Source organism: Lepisma saccharinum, chromosome 18 (genome assembly GCF_977018435.1).
Source record: "Lepisma saccharinum chromosome 18, izLepSacc3.1, whole genome shotgun sequence".
NCBI lineage: Eukaryota > Metazoa > Arthropoda > Insecta > Zygentoma > Lepismatidae > Lepisma > Lepisma saccharinum.
This window is the reverse complement of record NC_139246.1, coordinates 28642860-28658746: the sequence shown is the minus strand read 5'-3', so window position 1 is coordinate 28658746 and position 15887 is coordinate 28642860. Positions and strand designations below refer to the sequence as shown.

Genomic DNA, 15887 nt, shown 5'->3' with positions numbered 1-15887 from the left:
TCAAATCCTTGAGAGGATTAAATTAAATTGCTAGGGTTCATAAATTATTTTTCACGATTTATTTCTGAATTTCAGGAAATTATCTCACCATTAAATAAAATCTGTGAAACAAAAATTTTATAGGGGTCCTTTACAGCAAAATGCCCACCATAAATTTAAGTTAGCATTTGAAGAAAATGTAATATTGAAATTGACAGATATGGAAAAGCCATTTATAGTTCAAGGGGTCCCGGGTTCGATACCAGGTGGAGGCACAAGTGGTTCGGATCCCGCTTTAAACCGTAGGTCCAGTCCCGAAAAGCCTTACTGTGCATAAAGTGGACTTAAAACACCAAATCAATCAATCAATCAATCAACCATTTATAGTTCAAGCAGATGGGTCTTTATCAGGCTATGGTTCCATTTTATTGCAGGAAGATGAGAATAGGAATTTAAGACCTGTCTTCTTTTATTGAAAGCGAATGAAAGAAGCTGATAAAAATAAAACCATATATCAGGTAGAATTGGAGTGTTTAATGTTAGCTTTAGAGAGATTTGATCCTTATTTGAGATGTCAACCATTTCTATTGCAACTACATAATATGGGTGTTGCATGGATGATAAAAAGAGCGTTCAAATACGCAAAATATGCCAGATATTTAGAAAAGCTATCTATGTACAAGTTTCAAATAGAGCATATACCTACCACAAGTAATAAGTTAGCAGATACTTCATCTAGAATGTTTGATGGTAAGGAGTTTAATACTAAAGAACTAGATGTAAGTGAATTAGATGGTATTAACTTGAGCATGTGGGCTCATCCCTTATTGTCAGTATCCATATCTGATGAACAACTAGAACATAAAAATCTAAAATAAATCATTGATAGATTGAAAGCTAATGAAGTAGTACAACATTACAAATTAGTAAAAAATGTCTTGTTCTATAAAACTAAATCTGATACTATGCCATATAGAATTGTTGTTCCTGAACATTTGCGTAAATCTGTAATTACTTATTTTCATAGTAATGTTATACAAGGTGCTCACATGGGTTGGTTGAAGATGCTAAACAAAATACCAAAACATCTAACTTGGGTAAGGATGGCTAGAGATGTTAAAGATATGGTACAAGCCCGTGATATTTGTCAGCAAAGTAGAAGTAGAAATGTTGCAGTGCTAAATACATTGTCATCTGAAATTATTTCAGCTCCATGCCAAAAATATCATATTGATTGTGTCGGTCCACTGGTGCCATCAAAAGGATTTAAATTGGTATTAGTTGTAGTCTGTGAATTTTCAAAATTTGTTATTTATGAATCTTTAAAGATGTTGTCATCAAGGGTCATTGTACAGAAACTTTATAATATATTCTTAACATATGGATTTGTGAGTGAGGTCACTTCTGATAATGCTCTATATTTTGTTTCGCAAATTTTTGAACCATTCTTCTTTAATTTTGGCATTAAACAAACAACAATAAGTCCTTGCAATAGTTAAGCACATATGGCTGAAAAATATATAGCTTGAGAGCATTGTTTGCTAAAGAGCAAACGAAATGGTAAATGAATTAAAAGAAATACAATATTCACATAATTCATGTATCAGTTATGCTTCAAAATTTACACCTGCCCAGCTTTTTCTTGGTAGAGATTTTAGCGATATGATATGGCAATTAGAAAATTAAAATGAAGTTATTTCTGATGATGAGCAGAAAGAGAAGTTGTACCAGGCATTTCAAAACTTAAAGAAAGCTTGGAAAAAGAGAGAGGAACTTTATAAGAGGAAATTTAGTCCTGTAAATTTTGCTGTAGGTGACAAGGTAATGGTGCAAAATCAAGTTATATCAAAAAAGGTTGAGAATGTAACACGTAAATTATCTTATAATACTGATAATACAGGGCCATATACAATTGTGAAATTTTTAATTAATGTTTCAGTTTTAGTAAAACATTGCTCAGATCAAAATAAGTTTAAGAGAGTGCATGTCTCTAAGATAAAGAGGTTTTATGAAATGCCTGTTACTCTTCCATCCAGTAAAAATAGCAATAGCAATTCATTACCAGAGTAAGAGACTTAGAAAGGTCAACTTGATATTTTTTTGTTTTTTTTCTTTTCATGTCTGATAGAATGGGTACCCTGTGTTATCAAACAGTTTATTCCAATATTGTTGAAATTGGAATTTTAAATGTTATGTACGTACGTATGAAGGTACTGTTTCTTGGAATTTTTGTATATTACAGGTTTCTTTTGGAATGAAAATGATCGATAAAATGTCAACTATTAATTAATAAATGAACCTGAAGACCGAAAGTACCAGGACACAAATGAGTTGTGGATTTGAATGTGTGATGTTTTGTAAGTACCATATGTTTCTCTGCAAGCGATGAAATGCTTCTTATGTGTATTTAAATGGGGAGAGGAAATTTTGTAACGCTATTCCTCGCTCGCAAAGGAATACGAGTCAGATTGTGTGCTATTCGTTATTCGTTTGTTTCCTTTTGGGGGGGAAGTAATACGTCACCAGGTCATGTGACGATGGAAAGGGAAGGCTCTCGCGTGGAGTGCGGAGCTCTCTCTCTCTCTCTTACTCTGGCAGCGGTTGGGTTCACATTTGGCAGTTCTATCTTAAACTAGTTGAATCGTTCTGTTGAAGTCATCATCTGTGTACTGGTAGTATAATTAATATATTTACGTATAATCTAAGATCCATATTACTTGATTTAGTTAATTAGTTTCATTTGAGCACTATTTTTTTATGTTATGCTTAATTCTACCATTACGCAAATGGTCCTTTCAGAGTTGACCGATATACACTAATCATGTTCATTTGTATTCAATTAGATGTATAACTTCCCTATTCAAAATTTCTGATTAATAAGATATTTTCCACTTAAGAATAATACAGAGCATTGAACCAACCCTAATACCTAATTGTAAACACAATCTGATTCCGGTACATTTGTTTCGGCTTATATGAAATGTGGTTATATTTGTAAGTTGAATGATTAATGTCAATCAAACATATATATATATAATATGTTACGCTAAATTTGTTGATGGAAAATGTCTATTGTTAAAGTTACTAATGTTATATATGACTAAAATTTCTAGTCGTTGTTTCCTCAATAAACTACTAAATATACTATTTACTTTTCGTACTTCCCACAAAGGCCTCAGATTCTGCTAAATATTTTAATAAGTAAAGGTAGTCAAATCGTCAACCCATAGTATATATAACTGTAGGGGACTAGTGGTATAGTCCAAATCTCAATTATATGGGAAAATACAGCTCACCGCTCACGATAAGATCCCTAAATGAGGGGAGAGGACGAGCGGAGGGTCAGGGGAAGACCGGTCTATTTGCAGATTCTAGGGGTAGCAGGAAGTCTTCCGCTGCGGTCATTGTTGTTGTGGAAGTGCTTTTGCGTGGGTGTTTCATTGTGATTTTTCGTGGTGTTCGTTGTGTTGTAAGAGTTATGGCAGGTGTAAGGAGGAAAGGTGCTACTGTGCATAGTGAAGCGCGTAATATTGTCAGCAAAGTAATTGACTTTTGCGATCGTGAATCTGAAGAAAAGCAATATTTGCTGCCAATTACACAGAGCACCAAGCGTGCGTCTGCAGCAACAGGTTTGTCGGAGCAGACAATCAAGAGGATTCGGAAAGAATCGCGTGAACGAAATGAGCGGTCACGAGAAAACTAGTCTCCCCTGGAAAGATTAGGAAAAGGCCACCTCACCGTAATGTGACTCTCGATGATTTTGATATGAATGTAATCAGGAATTCAGTTCGTGACATGTACATAAGTGAAAAAAGTGTGCCGACCTGTGGTAAACTTTTGTCTGTCATACGACAAAAAATTAATTTCCCGTGGAAGGAGGATTCTTTGCGTCGTTTGATGAGAAGATCCGGTTTTTGAATGGAAGACCTGCAGGAACAAAGGGACAATTTTAATGGAGAGACCGGACATTGTGACATGGCGGAGCAGATATTTACGTGCCATAAAACGATTTCGGGAAGAGAATCGCACGCTTGTGTATGTTGACGAAACGGCTGTGGACACCAATCTAATATCAAACAAATGTTGGCAGTCAAATGATATTTCAGGTGTGATATCTAACGCAAGTTCTGCACATCGATTCATTGTTGTCCACGCAGGTTGAAGTAATGGGTTCATTCCCAATGCAAGCCTGATCTATAAAGCAGGCTGCTCCACAGGAGACTACCATGGGCAAATGAACAGCTCAAATTTTGAGAAGTGGCTGACAGAGAAGCTGGTCCCGAATATACCCCATCGGTCCGTTGTCATCATAGATAATGCTCCTTATCATACTGTGCAAGTGGATAAGGAGGTTCCCTCGAGCTACAGCCTTAAGTCAGACATGGTAACGTGGCTGACAAATCATAACATCCCGTTCGACGCAAGCATGACGAAAGTAGAATTGCACGAAGTAATACAGGCTAATAAGCCACAAGAGAAAACCTTCCGTGTGGACAAGACTCTGCAGCAGTATGGTCATACAGTACTCCGTTTACCACCATATGCATGCGATTTGAACGCCATCGAATTAGCTTGGGCGAAAGTTAAAAAATATGTGCGGGATCATAATATATCGGGATCGCTGTCGGTATCTCAACTACATGATCTCAATATACAGGGAATTGCATCTTGCAACCAAGAGGACTGGAAGGGGTACTGCGCGCACGTGGAAAAACTTGAGAAAGAGTACTGGGAAAAGGACGGACTGATGGAAGACGAGGTCGAACGAATAATTATTTCTTTTGGAGGAGCAGAGGACAGCGACAGCGACAGTTCTTCAGAAAGCACCACAAGCTGCAATGAAGAGGATGATGGGGAGGATGATGATCTGGCACAACCTCTTTCATAAATGCAGTAAGTTTGGCCAATTTTGATTTTCTTTATTAAGTTTTGAGTTAATGAATTTGTTTATTTCTCATTGGTTGTTTTTTTTTCTATCTTCAGTGTACAGCATATTTTTTTACTGCTTATCCTGTACATTATTCAGCCGTGTAGTGTCGGAAACGTTCGAATAAAAGAAATGATCAACAATGTCCATATGAAACAATCAGCCCGAAAATTTTCATAGCCAACCTAGACCGACAAAGTAATGTTTACCATTGGCTGTGTCCAAAAGGTACAAAGTACATACTTGAAGTACAGTCTTGACGGAAGTGACGTCAGCTAGTGCAGTTCGAAAGCGCCAAGCAAACTAGTGTACAAGACCAGAGGACGCAGCACACGAGCGGTGCACACTTGCGATCTGTGCTTGCTTTTCATTTGTTAAAAAAATGGACGTCTGAAGTCAATCAGCTGGTAGTTGCAGTTCTTCCATTGTGTGGAAATGTAAGTAAACAAGTTTTTAAAATACTATGTAATTTTATTTATTGGTTTTATTCATATATGCGTGGTTTCTTTCTTCTATAGTGAGAAGGTGTTTAAAAGTGAGAAAACAATTTCTTTTCCCGTGATCGTAAACCATGTTGCGGAATGTGTGAAAATTAATTTGAAAGAGCAAATTTCTTTCATATTTCTATAATTAATAACGTGCTATGTTATATAAACTGCACGCCGAGTCATGTGTGTGTTGTTCACGGAAAACAAGAGTGGCACATACAGTCGATGTTTGATAATTTTAGTTTCGAAGCAACTTTTGTTGCAATCCTCACTTGTGCTGGCGCTGCAGTCAAAGTGCAGTTCGAAAGCTTTCTGCTTCCAGGCTTCAAGACCGCACTGCGAGTATGATCTCGAAGTATGCTCGCTTCAAGTATGGTCTTGCAGCTTTCGGACACAGCCATTGTTGCATTTGTAGCTTTGCACATTGTAAGTGCAAATAAACATTCTCGCTTTCGCAATTCTTTTTTTTCTTTACCATTTTCTTCGAACGCAAGTGCTGTAATAGCCAATTCCGTCGTTGAAAATATCTTAAACATTGTAGTTAGTACAATCGGCAGGCTCTTTATAAAAAAAAAATAATAGAAAATCAGAGTACTCTGTCAAGAAATCAACACCAGATTGACGATGATTATACCTTGACCGCTAATGAGGATACTCCCTGACCGAGCGTGGACAGTGATTTGAGCGTTGCTTGAGAGTAGATGAGATTCAAGCCTTACAGCTTACAGCGAGACGACAGCGCTTGTTTCTGACCCAGGGTGCACTCCCCCAACCCTAATAGTGGAGTCGCCTGCCGCTACGTCACTCGACTTCCGGCAGGGATCTTCTCCTGAGCGGTGGGCTGTACTTGGGTGGTGACAGGTAGCAGTCATCCATAGCTTAAAAATACTACATTACGTATTTACTTTGTACTACACAAACGTTTCTCACACCATGAGAAATGTGAGGTTAAAAATATAAACTAGCGCAGTGGTTCTCAAAGTGTGTTCCAAATATGTGATCATTTAGTAATTTGTACATGTAAAATGTTTTCGAATTTGAAATATGTGTTTACTTTTTAACTTAAGGCAAGTAACCTAACCACTAACTGAAGGCCCATATTCTGACTTGTGCGCCGCGGAAAAACATTGAAACACTACGGGCGCCTTGAAGCGAAAAAGTTTGCGAACCACTGAACTGCCGGACAAATTTAAATAAACTGGAACGAGATGTGAAGAAGCTTCAGTGTTGCCAGTTCTTGTAAGGGCACCGACGTGGTCACGTGGTGGCGGCATGCTTTGTGAAGATTGTGTCAAAGGGATGCGCAGACTGATTATGGCGGCGGGGGGTGGGGGTGGCAAGAGCATTGGCAAGAAATTCAATCGGAGAAAGAAAACCCACATTTCATCTCACTGTTTTATTGTATTGATGAGAATGGAACAGGGGCGTATATAGAGTGTGTTCGAAAGCCGAAAATCACTGTATTAGAAAAATTCAAAACTTCCGTGGCACGAATGTTCTTTCCTCCCATCCTTTATTTCCCCTCTTCTGTAGTTCAGATACTATTTTACATGTAAGTATGGTGTCGTACACCACATTCAAAACAACTGCTTATAATATATTCATTTCCAGCAGTGTCAGCGATGACTTGCCCCCAACATCTCTTGCCACTTTTTTTTCCTCTTAATGCTAAGCCTTGTCTGCCAATAAAAAGAAAACTGTCCTTGCCCCCTCTCCCTCCCCCCTTAGTTTTGCACCCAATCGCTGCTACTGATTTTCAATGTGTGAAAAATTTATTCTACCAGCACACAGAGATTACACAACTAACGAATAAAGTATTGGGAGAGTTAATAACAAGAAATTTGCTAGAGAACGAAGTAGGATATTTAATTATATAGGAACTAATCCCCCCCTCTCCGTAGTTGCTTGGAACTTTCGTCAGCTTGAAAATACTAAATTTGTCAGTAGCATAATATTGTTTAATAACGGTCATAAGATTCATCTAAATTTCTAAATTAGAGTATTTGGGGGTCAACTGTCCCCTCTTGCCCCCTCGTGCGCACGGCTATGGATTGTAAAGAAGGTAGAGTCCAGCGCAGATAATTCTGCCGTGCAATGCGCGACAGAACTAAAGAAGCAGTGTTGCTAATGGAGCAGATAGAAAAATCGCTGCGGTGCGCCGATGCACAGCTGTTACGTACAACAATAAAATTAGAGAATTCAGGTCTATCTAACGTTGAGTTTTAAACGTCATGCATTATACCAGGACTAGGATTAATATGTACTAACAAGTGACTATGTATGTAGCTACATACATATGGACTAAAAATTCGCAAAATATGAACTAACACATAAGTAAAATTACCAAAAATGCTGCAAAGAAGACTTCTTCATACGATTCCTTATTTGAGTGATTTCAAACAAAATAAAAAAATATATATATTATTTTTCATTGCATTAATGCACTGGTGGCGTTCTAACTTTTCACTCCCAAAACCCGTATACACTGGTATGGAACTGCAACGGCAGATAATAACATGCCAACGTGTTAAACCGCTACAATTGCACCATAACACTCCTCCTCAAACAGTATTATTATTTCCTCTCTGAGATCTGCGACAGTCGGTTGCCTTTGTCGTACATTTACAAAGGATGCCGGCTTCGACAACAATAACAAGTACATATACTGCCACTAGACGATAAGCTGCGCGGCTTTTTCTTTTGTTATGAACCAGGGCCGGCGCTAGTCATTTTGCCTCCCTGGGAGGTGGCGGCAGATGCCGCTCTATTTCGACCCCCCTACCCCCCGGTCATTACGCAGCAACGGAAAATTGAAAATCAATATATTCCTAACTAAAACATCAAAATATAAAATAAATAATGAGACTTCTTATGCTATTTCAATACTATTCAGCGCAAAAGAATATCTCGCTCGATCACAGTTTTCAATAGGCTTATTTTTTTCTTCTCTTCAAATTTTGCCGCTCGGTTCGCCCTCCCCTTCCGCCGGCCCTGCTATGAACTTGGTCACCCATCAAAGCATGGCAATTTTAACACAGAAAACAATATGTATCGCATTAAGCAGCAAAAATGACAGCCTCCTCTATGCAATTTCTACAAGAACACGTGCCGGAGCCAGAGTTGAAATGATGTTGGAACCACATAATTTATTTATTTTGAATAATTCCAAAATTATGAAATATGAACAATTTGTTGCTACTGTTCGCTGCTCTCTTGCCAAAATGCTTTATTGGGATGCTAACACCATGACTGGCTTCCTCCTTCAAGAACTCGTGCACGTTGCTTAGAATTTTCCGAGCTTGGCTATGCAAGGTTTTTGATTTCAACTTCGACAGAACTGGAGGCATTATGGAATTTAACGTTCATTAGCAAACACACACTTTTACATACACACACGCAATACACGCACACAACGTCAAACCGGTCAAATACTTAGTATAAAATAAAAATATGGTGCTTCCAATCCAACAAAACTCACCGCCACTTTACCTGCCTTTTCCCCTTCCGTGACAGAAATAGTGCTTCATTATTACAGTTGGCAACACTAGTTACTAGCTAGCCAATGAACATGCACTGCATAAAAGAAGCAAGCACTACGCCGTGCTATATTGCCACATTAGCGTCCCTACCGAACGGTGGGAACCGCGAGCTGGAGAGCTATTCAATTGTTTTCAATGATGTTTGCGCGAGTGTGTCCAGGAATGGAATGACAATGTGGCAACAATAGCGAAGGTTTTCGAGCAGGGTAGAACACATGATGCTAAGAGAGAGGGAGACGAAACGAAAATTCGTTTCTACGCAACGGCAAATTTACGTGTGTGGCACTCTAAGATCTGAGTTTCTTTAACATTGTCCGGAACTTTACTCGAGTAATGTATTCATATAACTTACTCCATCGAGTAGAAGGGCACAATAGCATATTAGAAGCCAGTCCTTGATCATTTTCTCCAATCGCTGTAATAGAAAAACAATATTTGTAACAAATTTTGAGTACAGATTAAATTTATTTGGTCGTAAGATAGCAACAGTGCGAGAGATACATATTGGTGATAATTCAATTAATATGTCATAACAATAATTTTCGAATTTCATGACCTTAACCTTAAAAATTGCTAAGCCATCAAGAGGCCGGCTTTCGAATCCCTGGTAAATCATAGATGTCGCCTTTTTTTCATTAATTTATCTTTCATCTTAAATGTCAGATTAACTCAAGACTGTTTTTTGGAATTTGTTTATTTATATTGTTGTTTTAGGTACACTTTATGCACAGTAAGGCTAATCGGGACTGCACCTACAGTTTAAAGTGGGATCCGAACAATTATGTGCCTGCATCGGTTATCGAACCAGGGACTCCTTACTTACACGAATACGACGTTACCTCAACCATCGGCGAGGCACCTTAACTTTAGAGCAGTGTCAGCATTAGGGGGCATTTCCACTTATCCCCGCACTATACCCCCCAGATTTGGAACCAAATCGCCGCCACTGACACTTCTGGGTTATCCATGATTCAATTCAATGTGGCTGTTACATCCCAGAATTGTCCTTGACTGTAGAATTACAACAACAATAAATAACTAAGTAGTTTTTTGGTCTATATTTTTCTTAAGTGAAATGAAGTGATCATTAGTGGATTGAACTGCAACGTGTTTCTGAGCACTGTTCGATGGAGAATTTTGAAGTTATTATTGTACAAGTTTCATTTTCAACAGTATTCGAAATAAAGTTTTTAAATATTTTTTTGTATGTGAAGCATCCTAGGAGAAGAACCAGACAAATCTTTTTGTTACTTCAAATTAAAAATATTAATTGTTCTATCAAAGTTAACCTTTTTTCAAACTTAAACGTATATCTCCAATGCGTAAACCGCGACACGTGTATTTTCTAAAGCTTCGATGCAGTATCATTTCGCATGCAATGTTGATTGGACATTATCCATTGTCTGGTGCATGAAATCATATTTATTCTAATACTACGTTTGAAGGGAGGAAGTCTTCTCTCGTCCTCAGGTCAAATTTATTTTGCCGCTGGTGGGAATCGAACCTACGACAGACCTGTCATTCTAACTACAGGGTGGCAAAACAAAAAGGTAACCGAACACATGTACAACGGTTCTACATTTTGGTTACCTTTTTTTGGTCCACCCTGTACAAACCTGTTGCTCTAGCCACGGCGCTCCAAATGCTCCAAAAGTAGGAACATCGATTTTAGCTTTTCATCTCGGAACGCTTTGACCGATAATACTCAAATGCAATACGAAATGAGCTGTCCAAGCTTGGCTTACAGCCTCCAAAGTTGCTCTAGTCGCCATGGTCACAATAGTGCACTTGAAGTTATACAGGGTGTTTCATAATAGAGTATCCAACTTTAAGAATTTATTTAGACTAAAATACAATCATATTAGTTGTGTATCAATCAGAAACAGTTCAAGTTTCTATGAATGGCTACAAATGTTCAATGTGGCTTCCACCATTCATGCGACACACATGCAATCTAAATTCGAGTTCTTGCCACACTTCGCCCAAGAACTCCTCGTCCACCAAAGCAAGGCCGTTTCTTAATCTCTCCTTTAGCTGTTGAACATTTTGCGGCATAGACTTTGTCTTTCACAAAGCCCCAAATGCAGAAGTCATGGGGTCTAAGGTCTGGGAACTTTAAGACCCAGCCTGCTCTTTCTGCACCTGTGAAAATCGCCATTTTTGTTAACACTACACCAGCGCTACAGTGACCGTGGTTACAAAAGTCTTGAGCATGAAAATAAAAACTTGAAGATTTTCTCATTGTTATACAACAAACCTCATTGTTGTGTTTCAGATATTTTTTTAATAATAAACCTGATAAATTGTTTCCTCTATTGTGATACACGCTGCATTATTCAATATTTTTTAGCTACGTAACATATACCAATATTACCAAAGTTACTTTAAAATTTGAACTGGAAGCAAAGAGTAATGATAATACACTAAGAGGATATTCCAGTTAATACGAGACAGGTGACAGATCATCTATAAAATTAGAACATGATGGGGAATTATAGTCACGTACACTCACTGCAAAACTTGTATTCTTCCCTCATAAGGAATAAAGGGCCCAATAGTATGTCAAATCTATCTCAATATTTTCGATGCTACGCCTTGACCGCAATGAGCCTTCAATTCTAATTGTTCTTCTCTATCCCTTAATTCTTTTTCGCCATCCACCCACATCTCTGTCTGCCTACGTTGTCAATAACAAAGTGCCTACGCAACCACTGTAAGACATTTTGATGGCTTGGTGTATCTTATATTCAGCGGCGTATCCAGAAAGTAAATTGGGGGTTCAGCCAGGGGTGCCCATCCCCCAAGGCCAATGGCGTGTCACCCCTCTATAATAGTACGAGGATAGTTATCTTTTTTGTTGTTGTTATTCTAAGAATGGTAATTTCATAATTGAATGTCGACACTTCTCAGAAGCAGTTGGAAATATTTAGCTGACCTCTTCATTTGAAATCTCTTGAAGTCTCTGAAGCAGTTCTGTGACGTCTCTTGGGTAAGAAAGAGCAGAGGCGAAATTGTGTTGAGGTCTCTAAATACTTTGACAGCTGTTCAGTAAAACTGAAAATCTTTTCACAGATAAGGAGAAATATGAAGAAAGTCTCCTTTTCAACTACGGCCAGAAGATCACTTGCTTGGGATGGTTCACTCGGACAGCTTCACTTAACTGACACGATTGAACAAATTTAACACAAAAATGAAATGAATCACGTTTATTCTATAAATGGAGTTTCACACATTGACAATAGTTTGTTATTACTGTCTGGTACATAATGCAATATATTTTTTTTAGTATTTCACCTCTGCATGTATTATTTATGAAAAAACACAAACTTCACTTACTGTACCAAAACAGTTTCTCACTGAAGATAGATTTTCAGCTGAAACTTCACTACTCAGGGTGAAACTTAAAAAACTTTCAGTGGATATTATATTCAGAATCCACAAACCGTGAACACTGAGAGAATTTTCTACACCTACCACATCAAATGTAACATCTGAAAGTATGCTGAATCTACCATATTTTAAAAAAGAAGAAAGGAATTTGTGGGGGCGGCTTATATTCAAATTGTCTCCATTAGAAATGTTAAATATTTTCTCAATTCTTTTTGTTCAAATCATTCGTGTCTTTCTATGATTCTGTCTCCATAAATAACCAGAATATACGTATTAGCTTTCGTCATACTTCACGGCATTAGATTCGAGATAATCTTTGTTTCCAAATCACTAACTTAACGCGAATAAAATATTCCATAAATATATAATTTTATGTAAACGTGTTGTATATACTTACGGTATAAGAATCCCCACTAACTGGCAGCTTAGGAGAGACTCTTGACAAAGAACCTGAAATGCTCTTTTATAACCTCTGTCCAATTTCCCGAAAACCTCTAATTTCTGCCACCTCCGGCCATTACGCAGTTGAATGTGTCCACTAGTGCCATCTTCAGGAAGCCAGCGTAATCAATAATGTTTTACGACTGAACGTACTTGCTCATGTGTGCTAGGACAGACACATTCACATGAAAGAGTTTTGTGATCTGTGAAATCCGGTTTGGGATATAAGGCTGAAAGAGTAGCATTCAAGCGTGTGTGGTTTTACGACATGTAGGTAACTAGAGGGAAGCACGTGTGCTTTTGTTGCACTGTTTGACTTTGAAAGCATAAAAATGTGATTCTCTCATAATTATATTACGGAATAAATTACAATTATATTCACTAGTTGTCATTAATGGTGAGTTTTGAAATAAACTGAAGTAACATTATAGTATACGGGTGACGGATTTCTTCAAATTTACAGGAAAAAGTACTTACGGAAATAATTTTCTGTAGCGTTGTGGAAGTTCGTGAATGTAGTTTTGATCCATTTTAATGAAAATACAGTTTGTTTTCTGCAAAAATCTCTGTCCGACACGCTGTCTCTGCTGCCGCCATTTGCTTTCTGCACGAGAGCACAATGTTCCGTGTGTTAGATGACGTAATCCCGTAGTCAGTGTTTCAAACTCGCCGTGTTTTCACTAGAACATGACGTGTCGAGTATTTTTATTTATTTTTATTTTTTTAACTATACTTGCCTAACCTAACTTAACCTAACCTTACGTGAATGGTTTTTGGGGCTAACGTTAATGGTTTTTGTGGCTAACATGAATGGTTTGGGGGACTAACGTCAATGGTTTGCGAGGTATTAGCATAATTTCAAATCCGGGCACGAAAGTAGGTAATTTCCGGTGAACGAGGTTACAATACTGCATAAATCGACAAAACACTCGCACAACGCGCGATGAACCAGTACACTGTCGCCATAATGTGTGTCGTAGAATCGAAATAGCAAGTAACAGTAAGTACTCGTAAATGTAAGAAATAGACATTATCTTAGTTAGAAATGCATTATTTCACCTTAGGAAATGTTCCGCATTCCAAAATACGCGTAGTACGTTAGCAATGTAAAAAAGTGCGAAATATATGATTTATAGGTGTCGCCCCCATACTATAATAGTAACTGAACTGAAAATTGTGGTACAACAAATTACATTTGAAACAAATAACAGTGTAGAAGTGCTAATATTATCCAATTAGAAGGGACAACGAAGCTGTTGAAATTACAAGAATCATGTGACTTTCACCATATTGAATCCAACATTTTTAAAGGTATTTATGGCTAGATGTTTTAAACTTTTATGTTGACTCTATGGTCAACGAACATACGGTACCTGAATCCAAAATAGCCTAGTACCCAATAGGGCCTATTTGCTTTTTCCACGTAGTTACAAGGTTAATTCAACAGTTGGCGTTAGTATGTCATTTAGACTGTCCGAATGACGTTATTGAACCTGTTGGCTGTACTTGTAGTGCAGTAACTTGAGGACAAAGATGCAAAATAGCTGAAATTCGTGAATGTGTTCTACGTGATCTAATATTGCACAACCAAGTTATTACTTATTACATATCAAGTCCATATTTTGATAGCTCATAATTTGTACTTTACAACAATGTATTTAGCTTAGGCTTAAATCTAAAGTCCTGTTTGTACGAGGGAAAAAAGAACACTGTGTAAGGTGCACTCAATATGGCCTACGTAGGAATATATCGTGAAATACATGCGCAAACGTGACATTTGTTACTCTTATGTTCACGTAGAGTGTATGGAACTCACTAAGGATGATGAAGGACCTTTCATTTGCCCAGATTGTGAATGTGTAATCCATGGTCTTCCTGTAACAAATTATGACACGTCACTCTCTTGTTCATTTTGTAAAGAAAGTAATTTTTTGTGCAAATCACACAAGTCATTATGTAAATAAAATGTAAGTGTATCATTATAGTTATCTAACTTTTAAAACAACATAGTTGTACTATCTTTAAAATTTCTGTTGCATATTTTGATGCGAAAAACAAAATATATGACAATGTCATCTACATATGTACCCAATATGGCCTAAACGTAACTTTTTAATCTTCCCTGCAGCCATATTAATATTTCGAACTGGCTCCAATTTTCAGCAAACGTCCAGAAATGTTCTCTCTTTTGAATCTTGCGATTAATTTTACCTTTCTGACTTTGTACACTATTAGAAATAATCGCAAACCTTGGGTAGGCCGTATTGGATTCAAGTACCTTAGTTGTAATTAATGGTGAGTTTTGAAATAAACTGAAAATTGTTGTGAAACAAACTACACTTGAAACAAACAATAGTGTAGAAGTGCTAATACGTATTATTCAATTCGAAGGTGAAGTAGGGTCTTGTGACAACGAAGCTGTTGAAATGATTTCAAGAATTATGGGAATTTACATTAAAAGCAGCTAACATATTGAATCCACCATTTTTAAAGGTGTTTGTGGCTTGATGTTTTAGACTTTTATGTTTACTGTATTCAGTGGCGGCGATTATGCGGGGCGAGTGGGCAGTTGCCTCCCACTATTTGCGACATTCGCTTCGCACTATGCTAAACCTTATGTATCAAGGGAAAGTAAACTGTTCTTGTACTCCCATTTATGGAGCTCAATCGCCGCCACTGACTCTATTGCCAACGAACCTGGCGCATATAATATGACTTACAGGCCCGTAGCGAGGGGTAGGTTAGGGGGCTAAAGCCTAGGACGGCATTCAATTTCTTGTTTTAAACCAACAAAGTCAGAATATTCGACAGAGAAATGTATGCTTGGCAGGTATAAGGGTAGGAGGGAAAAACACTTATAATCCACAATTTGAAAAATAAATTGCAAAAATAGTTAATTTTGATAGGATAATTGACGATTTTGCTAATTGAAAGCAAGAAAATTTAAATTATAATTATTTTCTTTCTGAGATATCTGTCGACTTGTCTATAATTTATTTTGTAAATTTTACTAATAATAATGTGTAGCATATGGTTTATAACGATGCTATTTTTTTTCAAGCAGAATAATTTTAAATTTCAAATATTTCTTCTCAGAACACACTGCACACTGTATTATTTTTA

General features: G+C 37.4%; 1 protein-coding gene across 1 annotated transcript in view; it reads right to left on the bottom strand.

Moving 5' to 3' along the window:
* Nucleotides 1-12778, bottom strand: part of LOC146001940 (uncharacterized) — a 42774-nt gene extending 29996 nt beyond the window's left edge. The window contains exons 1-2 of the mRNA XM_083139660.1: nucleotides 12721-12778; nucleotides 9286-9348 (exon numbers count right to left, since the gene is read on the bottom strand). Of these exons, the coding sequence (XP_082995786.1) occupies nucleotides 9286-9336 (51 nt within the window). The 5' untranslated portion in view covers nucleotides 9337-9348; nucleotides 12721-12778. The remainder of the gene's footprint in view (nucleotides 1-9285; nucleotides 9349-12720) is intronic.
* Between the last annotated feature and the right edge of the window lie 3109 nt (nucleotides 12779-15887).